Source organism: Sus scrofa, chromosome 1 (assembly GCF_054392235.1).
Source record: "Sus scrofa isolate SSC_HxYL_T2T_F1_AM1 chromosome 1, Sscrofa_HxYL_maternal_Yorkshire_Landrace_v2.0, whole genome shotgun sequence".
NCBI lineage: Eukaryota > Metazoa > Chordata > Mammalia > Artiodactyla > Suidae > Sus > Sus scrofa.
In genome coordinates this window covers 9896956-9912721 of record NC_139383.1, presented here as the reverse complement: position 1 = coordinate 9912721, position 15766 = coordinate 9896956, and the positions used below count along the sequence as shown (strand labels likewise).

Here is a 15766-nt window from a genome sequence, read left to right as displayed (position 1 = left end):
CTGTCCCTCTGTTTTCTTGTACTCAGCACATGCTTAGTCTAAGTTGTACGCTGGGCGGCTGTCTCTGCTCCTAGCGCGCGAGGTCCACGGGGGCAGACCCTGTTTTGCTCATTGTTTACGTCCCCAGCGCCTGGCATGCAGCCGGGCATCTCATCATCGGCTGCTTTGTGATTTTAGTTTATCATTTGTCCCTGTTGACAGGTTTTATTTTCTGTTCAACTAAATTGTGATTCTTCAAGGACAACGATCACATTCTTCACTTTTTTTTAATGCTGTCTTATTCTTACTGCAGTTCCGTGAATGCAAGAGTGAAATTGGAGCATGCTGGTAGAAGATTTGTGTATCATTACTGCGGATTGAGTTACCAGTGTGATAGCTTAGATCAGAACTCACGCAGGGAATGAAGAGCTTGTGGCGTCGCTAAAAAGGCAATAGTAATGTCTTTGTGCAGCCTCCTCACCGTGTTTTTCAGTTTAGAAAAGCACGTTCACGTGTATTTTTATTTGCCTCTCAGAATGATCTTGGAAGCCCGGATAGGAAGTGCATTCACTGTTTCATACAAGAGAACGTGGGTCCACACCGTGGATGGCGGAGGCAGCCCCTAACCCACATCTGATTCCAAACAGATGCAGTGTGAGGTGTGTCTGTGTGTTTCCTATCAATACATCACCTCTTCTCTCAGAATCCAGCTTGTGCCTCTTTTGCAGTTTGGTCGAGCAAGTGTTTGTGATTGCATAAGCATGTAATGAAGGACTGGATAGTAAATCCATTTACATAAATGTTCTATGGATTCATGTTATGGATGAAATGTCTAAGTGATATTTCATATAGAGTTTCTAAGGTTTTTCAGTAAATCCTTTCATATAATGTAAATAATAATTTTCTAAATTAGTCCTTTTGCCCAAAGTTTGAATTTTCCCTGTTAGATTATTTACATAGGGCATATAATTCCATAATGCATCTAGTAATTCAATACACTTTTATAATATATGGGAAATTCACTTTATACTTTCTAAATTTTCCTTACTAGTTTGGTTTTCTAAACTCAGTTGGCTTAGTACTAGAAAAATGTCACAACTTTTTTGAAAAGCAGCTTCATTCTCTCAGCTGTTAGTTTTTCTATTCATAAACTGTTACAAGCTGCCATTTTATAGTAACTTTCTAAAGTAAGCAAAATACAATCAAATAAATAGTTGCTATAAATAGAAAATTATTGGTTGAAATTTTCGTTTTGGAAACAGTTTAACATTTCATTCAAAGTAAAGGTTAAAGTAAAACAAAATGAAAAATATCCCCCAAATAAATATACATGCAAATTACAGACCTGAATTAAATTTTTCTTAAAAGCTTAAGGCAGAATCAAAGAGAACTAGAGCTGGAAGTGCCACTGTAAGTGTTATATGTCGTCCCTCTCCCCATTGAACAGATGAGGAAACTGAGGCCAGAAAGGCCAGGTTTATGGCCGTATTCTGCACAGCAAACGTGGAAGGCCTGGGACCAGCTTCCTCGTCAGTTCCCTTTCTGTCACACCATTCTGCCTCTCTTGCCTTCCTTTTTTGAATATATAATTCTAGTAATAGCTACTAATTACTGAAAGCTCATTGTATGCCAGGCACTGCTATACATTTTTTACAGGTATCATCATTTAATCCCCAGAGCAACCCTGTGAGGTAGATATATTTGTCCCTACTTTACAGATGAGGAAACCAATAGTAGACCTGCAGATTCCTATCTTTAGGATGAAACATAGAAATATTTCTTTTTTCATTAACTTCTGTCCTCTAGTTTTTCATCAATTTGTTTAGATTAGGATGGTGTTCAGAAATCTTTAAAAAATATGATTATACCATAATGGAAGGCTTTTTTAGCAGAATTACTTCTGGCATTTAATTCTGATCATATATTACATCTCACTATACGTACCACCTTAACTGGTTTCCTAACTTTTAGCCTTTCTCTCCTTCAGTCTTTCTTCATGCTGCATATTACGGTAGAATTAGCTTTCAAAAATGCAAATCAGATCACACTGCTTTCCTGCTAAGACTGTATACAGCCTTTCCCAGTGTTAATCAGACTGATGGACCAGTTTTCCATAGGACTGCAGATACAAGAGTTTTGGTGAAGCACACAGCTATTTATTATGGTAATGGGAGCTGAATCTGCAAGACGCAGTTGCCAACAGCAAAGTGGGCCAATAGAATAAGGAGTTGTAGAAAAGAAGTCAAAACTGTTGTAAAACAGACTGTTCACCTTTACTCATGATGACGGAAATACATACTCTAACATAAACAAATTATAACATATCCCTGAAAGAATGTATTAAAAACCATTTGCCTTTGGTGAGGGGATCTCAGTGGTAGGAGGTGGGGATATATGTCCTTTTAACCTTTTGTAATTTGTAGAAAGTTACACATATTTATTTATTTTTATTTTATTTATTATTTTTTAATGATTTTTATTTTTTCCATTGTAGTTGGCTTATAGTGTTCTGTCCGTTTTCTACTGTACAGCAAAATGACTCAGTCACACACACACACATACACATTTTTTTCTCACATTACTCTCCATCATGCTCCATCACAAGTGACTAGATACAGTTCCCAGTGCTCTACAGCAGGATCTCACGGCTTATCCACTTGGATCCCACATATTTAAATAACAAACAAATGTAGAAAGAAAAACTAGCTTGTTCATTCTAGTTGGAAACTACATCCGCATGTGAGATATTCAGGAGCTAAAAGATACAGCAGTTTATGGACCAGAAAATTACCATCCTCATGTCCTTGAGTGTCATATTTCTCGTTGCAGACCCTCTCACGTGCTGTCTCGGTTGACTCTACAACAGCCTCATCTGCATTTAAGATGAGGAAACTGGAGTTCTCATTGCGGCACAGTGGACACAAATCTGACTAGTATCCATGAGGATGCCAGTTCAATCCCTGGCCCCGCCCAGCGGGTTGGGGATCTGGCGTTGCTGTGAGCTGTGGTGTAGGTCGCAGACATGGCTTGGATCCTGTGTTGCTTTGGCTGTGGTGCAGGCCGGCAACTGGACCTCCAGTTCGACCCCTAGCCTGGGAACTTCCATATGCCACAGGTGTGGCCCTAAAAAGCAAGAAAAAAAAAAAAAAAGATGGGGAAACTCAGTCTCAGACAAATGATGACTCACCTAAGGGGTCACACAGCTCCTTTGATGAGTACACACGCTACAGTTTATCCATGTACCCGTCTGTCTCCCCTCCTAGATTCTGAGCTAGCGACAGGAACAAGGCTGTGATCTAGGCCTTCTACTCCCAGCTGACTGCCAGTAGATGATTATAGCTCAGAAGAGTCAGGGAAATTATGTCACCTCCTTTCATTGTCTTGGGAAATACATGGAAAAGGATGAGTCTCACCAAAAATATAAAACAAGATTTCAGGAACCTCTTCTTGTAAGTGGTGCTATTGCAAAACCGTACAGAGAGGAAAAAATTATCTTTCCGATCCTAATTTCTATGGAAGGAGATGGATTCCATGCTCCATAAAACCTTATCTCTAAGTTGTGGATGGACTCTGATTCCATTTGGATTAGCTTTAACACACTACCTCTTCTGGAGCCTTGTCTCAGACTTGATTTTCTGCAAAATTCCAGTGATGAGTGAGATAGTTCAAGTGGATCATGGTCGCTGGGTGGGGGGAGTTTGTGGGGGGGGGGTGTGTGTTTAAGGACTGAGTAAAAAGTTAGAAATAAAGAAACAACTTGTTGAGATAAGAATCCTCAGAAGTCATTTGAACAAACCTTAAGCCTATATATACACACACACTAAGTGTCTCAGAGCAGCAATAACTTAAGGATGTGCTGTATCATCAGAGGTTCTAAGTCCTTCACATGGACACTTTCATGGTTGAAGTTGAAATTTGATGCTAAAAAAAAGGACGCGTTTTGTTTTCCTTAAACTAATGAAAAAGAAAACAGTCATTCTCCAAAAGAAAGAAGAAAAACTTACACAATCTGCGTGGAATTTCAACATGTTTTTTATTAAACAGGACTCTACGTGAAACTCTTGAGAATTTTATAGTAAGGCTTAGATAAATATTTCATGTTACATCTTAAGATGGAATCATTTATAGTAATTTTAGCGCTCTGATTTCTGTTTGTTTTCAGATTTGAAAAAGCAAACATTTTCTGTGATGATTTATATCTGGGAGCTGCCAATTGAGCCCAATTTCACAAGACTTATCTTTATAAATAAATGAAGTAGGCTAATAAGGAACAGCTCTACTTAGTTGTATTTTATGTCTATCTCTTTAGACAGAAGCCGTGTTGGAAGTTTTTTTTTTCTTTCCTTACTGAAATGTAAATCACGGCCTTTGTAAACACCCTTCTTGACTTAACCCCCTAAATTTAAGCTGACCTGGGATCCTCGGGAGACCCTCTCTGGAAGCTGCTGCTCTCGGTCCCCCTGTGGAGGAGGCCGAAACCTGCCCGCCCGCGCTCTCCCTGTGCCAGAGCCCTCAGCCGACAACCATGAACTCTCACCGACTCCAACTCCCGGGTTCTGGGAGCTGTTCTTCACACTGCCCTGTATCAGTTTGCTGACTTGCTGATTTGTCTGTGTCTTGATTTGGGGTATTCTTTGTCTAAACGCGTATTCGCCCTTCTTCTCTGAACCACTGTTGATGGGGCTGGACCTTGACCTTAGAGTCCTTTGCCATTTAAAGACGCATTTGCTTTCTCCATTTGGACGACTACCTGCCAGCCCCTCCTCTGCTGTGCTCAGCGCTCGGGGAGCACAGGGGAGTTTAAGGCTCGTTCATTCCGCCCGTGGATGCTGAGGCTGCCTCGGGCCCTGACGATGCAGCGGGGAGCGTGGCGTGATCCGCGCCTTCATGGGGCTTACGCTTCAGTGTGGGCGACAGAGGTTGAGTTGAATCAGAAATAAAGTACGATGACTGCAGCTTATGAAACGTACAGTGGGGAAGAGAGTGAGGGCGGGGAGTGGCGCAGGCAGGGAGGGCGGCCCAAGGGAGCGGGAGAGGAATCTCAGGGAGGGAACAGGAGAGGGCGGAGTTGGGGAGAAGAAGGCAGAGTGGGTTTGGCCTTCTTCGGACCCTGCTGGTTCACAGCTCACCCCTAAGGGACAGTCGGTGTCAGGTGGTGAGGCTGCAGCATGGTAACAGCCAGGGTGATCAGAGGGGAGAAAAGCAGGTTTGGCCTGGGGAGTGCCGGGTGCAGGCCTGGGCCTGGGAGAAGGCTGGGGTGTGTGCGGGCCGGGGCCTCACAGCCCAGACAGCGGGAAGTGGGCAGAGGCCCGAGGGTGCACAGCCTGTCTGGCCCGCAGGACGGAGCTTGAGAGTGCGTACGCTTAGCCGCCCTTCCTCCCTCCCGCCTTCCCCTCGTTCAAGTGCACAATCCGTCTGGGTTCCCAGGAACTCCGATGAAAGAGCCTCCAGGCTCAGGACTAGGGTAGCCCAGGGGCCCTGTCACGTCCTCCGTCTCGGGTTGGAGATGTCTCAGATGTTCTTTACGAGAATCCTGCCAGCCTCCTCACATCCCCCTCCCACACAACTCCGTGTCCACTTTTGTCACCTGCATTTATGTATTTCCCTTTATTTCCCACGTAGGTTTTATGGCAGGCACACAAAGAAACCCTCAGATGTCTCAGTATGGAGCTCAGCAGACAGGACCATCCATGTCGCCTCATCCTTCTCCTGGAGGCCAGATGCATCCCGGAATCAGTAGCTTTCAGCAGAGTAACTCAAGTGGGACTTACGGTCCACAGATGAGCCAGTATGGACCACAAGGTAAAAACGTTCCTACAAAATGCATTGCAGTAGGTTGTAGAAATTTTAATATCTTGGTCCTTCAAGACCTTAATATGATAAACGTCTTTTAAGATCCCGTTATTTGTTTCCTGGCGCATTTGTGAGGTTAATGCAACCCCACGGTCCTTCGTTGCCCATGGTGATGGGAAGAATAATTATAGCAGCTATTCATTAAGCATTCATGCAGCAGACACTGCGGTAAGTGCTCTTCATACGTGTGTTATTAATAATAAAGGAGCGACTCCTTGTTTCCGTGATGTAGCCCTAATTGCTTGTTGAGAAAACAACACAGGCCTCGTCCTCAAAAAGTTGCTGATCTAAAACTGAGGTTGCTTTCTGTTGAGTTCTGATTCCCCTCCTTCTCCGCAATTATCTTCGTAACAACACGCTCCCTCCTCAGAAGGACCTCAGCCCATCCTCTCCTCGTCGGTCTCCAGAGTGCTCTGTCGGGTAAACAGTAGTTCTGGTTTTCACCGTCATTACCGGTTTTACTCTCAGAAGACAAGTCAGAGCCTGAAATGAGCATGTCTTTCAAAAAGGAAGATAAGGCAACAGGAGAAAAATTAGTGGCACCAGGCCCCAAATGCACCGTTTACACTCGGCCTTCCTGGGCGTTGATGTCTGTTTTGTCTTCCGCGTACAGCATCCTCCTTTCGGGGTTCTTAACCTGATAGATACACATATTCTTCTAAGTCACTTTTGGCAGCAAGGCATTCGAATTTTAGCACCTTCTTTATATTTTGTTTATTTAAATTAGACATTAATGGATAATTTAGAGAGAATGAGCTCATCTGGCACAATTCCCAGAGTTTCCTCATTTCTGAAAATACCAGGAATATTCCAAGTGAAGATGACGCCTGCTAGGAAACTGTAGTAAAACCGTCACTGCCTCCACAGCAAAGCCAGGTCCCCGGACTAAATAACGCCCTCATGGTCCTGCGAGCACTTGCATCTGCCCGCAAAACGTGCAGTGCTGAGGCCCTTTGAGGCTCGCCAGCCATCCGGTGAGACCCTGCAAGGCCAGCGGCTCCTCTGAGGAGGTCGGGCACCTTCTCAGCTTTTCATCTGGTGTTTCTCAGAAACGCTTTCTCTACTTCACCGTTTACAAGCCGTCTTGTTTTCTGAAGATCTCTTTCCAAAGAATTTGAAGCACCTCAGTACTGTCAGTTTACCACCGTCACCTTGCCTCTGGTGTTTTACAGTCCAAGTATTTCTGTTACTGGGAAAACTGAGTTACAATGCCCAAAACCAACGTTTCCCGTGGCCCCTTCCTGCCTCGGTCCGGGTGCCTGTGGTCAGAGTGGATGATCCGCTCCGTTCCGCGTCAGAAATGCATGTCCACGCTGTTGACCCCAGGGAGCCCCGGGAATTTAAGGTCCCGGTTGACAGTAAGAGTCTACCCAGCTCCCCCTCAGCCCCAGGGAGTTGTGATGCGTGGCAGTTTGTTGCTGAGCGAAGGCAGGACGTGTCCCTCAGCTGTGAGAACAGCCCTGCCCGCTGCAGCCGCTCGGTGAGTGTCCTCAAATCAGCTAACGGGAAAAGAAGAAAACTAGGGAAAGTTGGAAAAGCAGTTTCTAAGTTGCAACATGCACCGACAATGTGGGCTTTTGCCCGAAATATATTTGGAGACAGGGTCAGAGCATTATTCTCAGAATTAGGGCCTCAACCACGAACACAAGGCTCACGCAGGCCTCGGAACTGGTCCCTACTCTCGAATAACTCCCTCCTGCGCCCTGCCCTCTGCTGATCTCAGGAAGGGGCCGTGGAGCCGGGCACTCGCTAGTGAGGCTTTTGTGAACAGCTCGGCAAGCACTTAAGCTTGAGGAGTTAATAACACAAAAGGTAATTTATGGAATGGGTTATTCTCTTAAAACTCTCAGTCTTCGGGAATCGTTGACTCTTAAGATCCTTGATTTCCGAGCCCTGAAACGGTGAGGGTTTTCTCACTCAAGCTTGTGTGCCTTGGAAAATTGCTTACTCTCCGGGATTTCCTTTTCCTGTAGAAAATGAGAAAGTTAGATTGGGTTACCCTTGGCGATTGCTTCTGATTCTCCTGTTCCGAGTCTAAATTTTGCTTCAACTCCAAAGTCTTTTACGTCCGTGTGGCCTGCTGGATCCATGGCGTAGCCTTTTGGTTTTATAGTCAAGAAGGTTTTTATTTGACTTTTTTTTTTAAGGCGTAGATACTAAGACAATTTAAAATAAGAGTGATGATTTCCAGAGTTCCCACTGTGGCACAGTGGAAACAAATCCGACTAGTGACCATGAGATTTCGGGTTTGATCCCTGGCCTTGCTCAGTGGGTGAAGGATCCGGCGTTGCCGCGAGCTGTGGTGTAGGTTGCAGACGCGGTTCGGATCCCGAGTTGCTGTGGCCGTGGTGAAGGCCGGCAGCTGCAGCTCTGATTTGACCCCTAACCTGGGAACCTCCATATGCTACAGGTGTGACCCTAAAAAGACAAGAAAGAGAAGGAGAGGAAGGAAGGAAGGAAGGAAATTTCCACACACAGCCCTTTCTCACTTTGAAAAATCCAAGTGCCTGCGCATTTGCTGTCTCTGTTCTCCTCCCAAGTGGCATCTCCAGAACATTACACCCGAGGTGCGTCCCCCCCGAGCTCCTTGACCGGCTCCCAGTGCCATGAGCTGGAAGTGCATGTCCGGGCGCTCTGTGTTCAGATCACACTTGCTTTCCTCCGCGTCTTCTCCTCTCCCCAGCAGATAGTGGATGACAGGCAATTACGCTTGTAACCTGTACCACTCAATTCAGTAAGTGTTCTTGCCTTTACACTTCTGTCTTGGTTGATCCTTGTAACAGAGCCCCAAATGGACTTTCTTTCTCTTTATTAACTGCGCAAATGATTAGTCAAATACTCAGCTTTCATCTTCGTGTTAAGCCTTATGATGTCTCTGTAAGAATCACTTGGGCAGAGACCCACAGGTCATCAGTCTCATCCTCTATGTCTTTTTCTAACTAGATGGGTTTCTGCTGGGCTAGTATTGTTTTCAAGAGCTCTTAGGGGAAAATAGTTACCATCTCTTTTCACTAACTTTTTTGTTATCAGGAGCAGCTTCTTCAAGATTATTCGTAATGGGAGAGGGAGTGGGACGGATGGGGGATCTTGGGGTTAGGAGATGCAGACTGTTGCCTGGAATGGATTAGCAATGAGATCCTGCTGTGTAGCACTGGGAACTCTGTCTAGTCACTTATGATGGAACATGCAGTGTGAGAAAAAAGAATCTGTACACGTATGTGTAACTGGGTCACCACGCTGTACAGTAGAAAATGGACAGAACACTGTAAACCAGGTATAACGGGAAAAAAATAAAGATCATTATATTAAAAAAAAAAAAAAGATTATTAGTAATAACAACCACGATTTTTCCAACACACTGGGTCCTGGGTCTTGGTCTTAGTGTTTTTTCCTATCTTAACTCATTTAATCCTCAGAGCATGCTATGTAGTAGGTGCTATTATCACTCCACTTGACAGACAGAGAAACTGAGGCCTGCACCAAGCACACACCTTCGCCCAGGGCACACAGCAGTCATGCTAGGATACAAATTCGGGCATACTTACCCATTTTCTTAATCAGTGGGAAGCATGTGGCATTATCCCATTTTGCCGATGAGCAGGTTAAGTAATTTACTCAGCTGGTAGTTGCAGAGCCAGGGTTCAACCCGAGGGAGACTTAAGAGGCCACTCACAGAGTCCCTGCTGTGTCGCTTCCCATGCCTCGGATTCACTCCCTCCTTGCTAGTTCCTTCATTCAATGAGCTGCTGGGGAAATTCAAAAGTCAAGCTGCTTGCCTTCAAGGACAAGAAACATTTGGGGATGATAAGCTTCAAAAAACACTGAAAATGCTAGAGATTCAGAAAAAAGTTCCTATTAAGAGGAAATTTTTAGAAATATATATTAATACTATAAAATCTGAATTATTAAATATCCAAGTGGGATGAAGCCAAGCTACTTGTGTAAAAATGCTTAATTGCAGTATGCTTAATGAAATGGTACTTTTCTACCTTCCAGCAAGCACATGTAAAATAACTACCCTTACAAGCTGTTTGTCAGTAGAGAGGGCCACAGGGACTGGCTCTAATAAATAGAAAGGAATTATGTAATTGACATGTTAATTATTAATAAGTGAATTTGTACAGGGAAAAGGGAGCTGAAATCAGTTTCATCTTCATAGCCTTTATATTTGCTAAGGACAGAGACTGCCTTGTTTTGTGTTCTCTAGAGCTGTGTCTGTCACAGACTGTCCACAAATATTTTTTGCATATTTGTCACTAACTGCAAAAAAATGAGGGTCCCCTTAATTTCGCTATGAATTAAGAGTATTACCTTGGGCAACTAATAGTAATTCCAAGCCTAGGATACCCTGCAGTTATCCCTCCCTTGCATGTTAGTGCCTGGCCCACCGCATATAGCTGCACATGTTGTGCACTAACTCAACCTTAGTTTTACACCTTAATTTGTATCCTGTGTCTTAGGAAGCAGGAAACTTATAAGCAGATGAGTCTGAGGAGCCTTTTATTCCTGAATTACTTGATCAAAAGTCCTTTTCAGAAAAGTATGTTTTTCTCTAAAATCAATCCGATGCCATTAGAACTCATCCTTCTCCTTCATTCTCATAACTTCAGCAAAGGCAAACTTGAAATGATCCCTAGTTGAAATGAATGCACCTCCAGAATTGCACATTAATAATCTTACAACTGTTCCTCTTATACAGTCCAAGAGGAACAAAGTATAAACGTTACCTCTTGGCAGTGCACTGGCTGCTGGAGAATATGCCTTACAGGCCCATGACAACCTTGGTGTCACTGTGACCCAAGATTTCAGTCTCTGCTCTTATTCTTCAATTAAGCGAAATTCAGCCTCTTCTGCAGAAGTGAGACGTGTCTGCCAGTAGGTTCATCTTTTTTTCCCTGTGTGCAGTTCTGCAGGTTGGAGAGCTCGTTCTCTGGCTTTTTCCAAAAGCTGGTTTCTGTGCAGATCCCTCCCTCTTCAGTTTCACTCATTTTTTTCCTTGAAACAGGTTGTAATACACTTGTGTGTACTGCTTTCTCTTAACTTTATTCTGTGGTTAAACAAACAGTGCTAGGCAAAAGTATTAATTCCATATTCTGTACGGCTTTGTTAAAAAAAATTCTAAATTTTTATCTTGCTCACGGTAGAAAAAACAAATTATAATAGATCATTTTACAGCAAAAGGTGGTTAATACTGTCTTCTTTTGATGCCCAAATTTAGCCCTCAAGTTAAAAGATTTGTGCATGAATTTTTCTTAGCAGACTGATAATCATCATGATTTTATCAAAACCAAGATGAAAATTTAAAGTACAAATCGTCTTGAAATAAGAAAGAAAAACATAAAGCAATATTAATTTCGTCTAGTGTGAAGCTAATAGTTTTACTTTGCTAATTAAAATCAACAGCATGCGCAGTGCAGGCACCCACTCCCTCACCGGATGACTAAGCACCTCGTGCAGCTGGGTCATCCGGTGGACTTTTACTGCGGGTCCGGATCATGACAGTCAAGGATGGCCGCACAGAAGCAAATCTTTACATCTCAGAAAGGTGCCTTTTCCTGGGGCTCGTATATCTTCCATTTTCTCAGATGTTTATTTGAGAAGAAATGACCAGTTTTTAACTCTCTTCTAAGAGTGACACACGGTCCTTTCCGAAGGCTGCCTGTGCCTGGCATCAGGTGACGCACATCAGAGCTCTGCCTCCAGGGGGCGCTGTTCCCACGCGGTCCGTGGGTGTGCACAGGGCCCAGCAGCTCTGGGCCTAGGGAGGACACGGGGGTTCAGGCGCTTGAGAATCCTTCATTCTGTACCATATGGATTTTACTGCTTTATGCCAAATTGGCAATTGAATTGAAATAAAAGTCTTACCTTTTTTCTGTTAGTGCTTACTTTTTCTAATATTTTACTGAGTTTGCGAAACAAATTTGAACATCTGCGTCTTGAAAGTAAAATTAGGCACATGATGCAATATGTAATAAAAAGATAATTTCACTGACTAAAAAGTTATTCCATTAATATTGGAACAGTTTCTGTGTTTTCCTTGACGGATTCTACCATTGTCGGTGTGCAACAGTAGTTACTGGTAATATTCCTTTTCCCACCGCAACCACATGAGGTAGGTGGCCTCGTGTTATACTCTGCAGATGAGGACCCCGCCCGTTATAGCGACAAGGAGCTCTCTGAAGGTCACGCTGGCGTGGGCGTTTATGCCCCTGTCCCTTGAGGGCCTGCGCTCCCTTCTTCACTCACTGCTCTGATCACAGACTAGCGTCTGAGTTGCCCATATGTCCCCTGGGCCTGTGTGTGACATGATCCTTGGTAGTGGCGGTGACCCCAGAGATGCACTTCTGCTACCTGGGGAGGAAGCCACCAAGCACACACAGCTCCTCCCCTCACAGTGGCTCTCCTCAGTCACAGCCTCAGGGATGCTGGCCTCACCACCCTGCGTGAATTCTCCCTGCTTTATTTTCCTTCACGGCATTTGACACCCCATGACATGGTCTAGATTTCTTTACTGGCCTCTCTCCTGCCATCGGAATGTAAGCTCTTTGCCTTTGCTCCCTGCTAAAGCCCAAGCCATTAGCACAGAGCTGGCACATTTCCTGGAGTTCCCTTTGTGGCGCAGCGGGAATGAATCCAACTAGGAACCATGAGATTGCAGGTTCGATCCCTGGCCTCGCTCAGTGGATTAAGGATCCAGCGTTGCTGTGAGCTCTGGTGTAGGTTGCAGACACAGCTTGGATCCTGTGTTGCTGTGGCTGTGGCTGTGGCCTAGGCTGGCAGCTGTCGCTCCGATTCGACCCCTAGCCTGGGAACCTCCATATGCCGAGTGTGCGGCCCTAAAAAGCAAAAAAAAAAAAACAACCAAAAAACAAAACAAACAAGCAAAAAAAACAACTGTTTCCTAAAGGGACGAAGACAGAGAGTAGCCCAGAGACACTGGTATGCCTTCTTGGTCCTGCCTTCATGCTTGCTGAGTATTCGGTTGACTACTCAAAGCTTAGGAATTATCTTCAGGAGGTGGCGCTAAGGTTCAATGTTGTCTGTTTCTCTCTGTGCTTCTGTATATTCTGTATGGAGTGTGCATCACTGTACAATCACAGTTTTAAAAGAATTAATTTTTGTAACATATATAGAAAAAAACTATCAAAAGTGAACACTGAAACCACACTCTAAGGTCTTTTCTCCTCTTGTACAAGCTTTATATAATATTATCATTATGTTTACATGTTGAAGACTTTTTAAAATGCATGTTGACTTAGGAAAAACATGGTGCCTTATATATCAGTTCAAAAGATAAATGAGCTCCATTCCTACAAATAGTAGGATTTAATGCAACTTGGGGTAAGTTCACTTTCCTTTAGAATCTGCATTTGTGGTCTTCTTCTTTTTTTTTTCTTTTTTTCTTTCATTTTAGGACTGCCCCTGTGGCATTTTTCTTTCATTTTATGGAGGTTCCCAGGCTAGGGGTCAAATTGGAGCTGCAGGTGCCGACCACAGGATCTGAGCCATGTCTTCAACCTACACCACAGCCTTACCAGTGAGCCACAATGGGAACTCCTGAATCTGTGGCCTTCTTAACTATTCAGTCAGTTTCCCTCCTAAAGCAGTGCCCAAAGGGCAGTGTTGTGTGATCAGCCTGAGTAGAAAGGTAGAGTTGGAAGAAGGTTTTTGAAATATAACTTTTTTTGCATAGCAAGGGTTTTACTTAAATGCCATGACCAGCAAATAAGCACATGAAAAAAAATGCTCTCAGTATCATTTGTCGTTAGTGAAGTGAAAATAAAAGCCGCAGTAAAATCCACTACACATCTACTGGAGTAGCTAATAATTGCTTTAATTTGGCAATATCAAGAATGCACAGCAGTTAGAACTCTTACACACGTTAGTGGAGTTTCTTATAAAGTTAAACATACACCTAACATGCAGCCCAGTACTCTCATCCCTGGAGTTTACCAGGAGAAGTGAAACGTACGTCCATGCAGAGACTGTGTACCAGCGTCAGCTTCGGTCATGACCGCCCGAAACTGCGAGTGGCCCAGATGTCCGTAGAAATGGACGACTGCGCAACAGCAGAAGGGGGTAAACTACTGATGCGCAACGTGATGACTGAATGTCAGAAGTAGGATGATGAGTGAGAGAAGCTGGGAACGATACCAGGTGACTGCATTTATATGACATTGTGGGGAAGGCGAAACTGTAGGACCAGAAACCAGGTCAGTGGTCACCAGGGGCTGGGATGAGTTTGGCCACAAAATGGCAACTTTCCGTCGTGATAAAAATATCCCATGTCTTAAATGTGCGAGTGGTCATAAGGAGTATATGGATGCTATTGCAGATAAATTGTACCCCAGTAATCGTGACCTAAAATACTGTGTAAATAACATTTTGTATATTTGAATCACTTTGTGTTGTAACTAATACAACATTGTAAATCAACTATACTTCAATTAAAAAGTAATAATACTACTATATAATAGTTGGCTATAAAAAGTGATTATTGGCTCAACAAGATAAATGCATATTTAGCCCTAATTCACAAATGTGTTCATCATGATATATAGCTAATTATCCTTTTTTTTCCCCCACCCAGAGTCCAGTGTCTGTTCTAGGATTCCTGCAGCGTATCACCCCCACAGCATAGGGGAATAATACGGGACTTTGCCTGTAGTAATTGTTCATAGGTAACCTTTGAATGATTGAAGCTGAGAAGCAAAATAAGTGGAAGCATTTAGTAATTCAATAAAATTACTAAAAGTCTTGGAATAGTAATTATAAATAGCAAATTAAAAAACTCTAGAGCCAGGTACAGAATTATCTGTGACACCGCCCCCCCCCCCCCCCCACAAGATGGTGATGGCGACTTGAACAGAGTCTAGCTTCTGTTTCCTCAGTCTGGTGCTTGAATACAGCTCCTGGTGGGTTGAAGTCTGAATTCATTTGGTGACCAATTTTCCAAATCTAGTGTGCCAAGATGAACCCACTTGAAAACTGCGGGCTCTCGGACTTGGCTGCAAGACCCGTCCAGCTGAGGTGGGCTGGCCCAGCATCTGCCGTCTTCATTGTGCTTAATGCTGGATCCATCTGTTTTCTGTCAAAGCCGGTGCCAACAAATTACTAATCCATTAGAGAAACATGGAAATAAGATTGCACTTCTCATTCCTGGCTTTTCCTCTCCTATTTGGCTTGGCCTACATGTTTGGTTTTTGTTTATTTTGGGGAGAAAGATATGTTATCGCGTAGGCAAGGTGGGAGGGGTGTGAATCATTTTTCACTCCTTCCACACATTTTTTTAAAGATTGTGGAGAAAAGATCATCTGAATAATTATGGGTAATATTATGATTGTGGGTCATGGTGGTGATAACAGCTGTCGTCTATTAGGTCATTCGAGGCTTGGCACCGTCCTCGTCACTTTCTACCTAGTCCCCGTTATTGTTGTCACTTTACGTGGCAGAACTGATGTTCAGAGAGGTTAAATAACTTGTCCAAGGTCATGCCCCTGGGAAGCGTCAGAACGAGTATGCAAACCCAGTTTCTAGAGCCTAGGCTTCATCCGTTGGCGCCTCTTAAGCCACTTAAAGCCTTTAGAAACCATTTTTATCCAGGCATGTGAGTTTAATGAGGAAAGTCTTTAAAGTTTCAAGGAGAAGAAAAAGGGACTTTGTATTTCTTCTGCCAAATAGAGGTCTCTATAATTAGAACATATCCCCTTGACATGTGCTTTGTGTACCAGTTCATGGAATCGGCCCAACTCATTGGGGAAAAGTAGATGGAGAGGCCAGCCCTCGCTGGGCCTTACTAAGTACAAGTGCACACATGTGCGTGTGCATGGTGGGTGTGCCCTGAAGCTTCCTCCACCCGATTGCAGAGGGCTTCCTGCTGTACAGCGAAGACCAACTGCTGAACTGAGCGAAGCTATTGAAACACAGCTCTTCT

At 43.8% G+C, this 15766-nt stretch overlaps 1 protein-coding gene across 29 annotated transcripts in view; it reads left to right on the top strand.

Annotated features, from left to right (window-relative positions):
* The window catches only part of ARID1B (AT-rich interaction domain 1B), a 434918-nt gene that overhangs the window by 345965 nt on the left and 73187 nt on the right, over positions 1-15766 (top strand). For all 29 annotated transcript variants that reach the window (XR_014844179.1, XM_085022933.1, XM_085022923.1 and 26 more), the window contains one exon: positions 5602-5781. Coding sequence is in view for 28 of the 29 variants with exons in the window: in XM_085022933.1 (XP_084879059.1) it covers positions 5602-5781 (180 nt within the window). In the remaining variant the exon portion in view is untranslated. The remainder of the gene's footprint in view (positions 1-5601; positions 5782-15766) is intronic.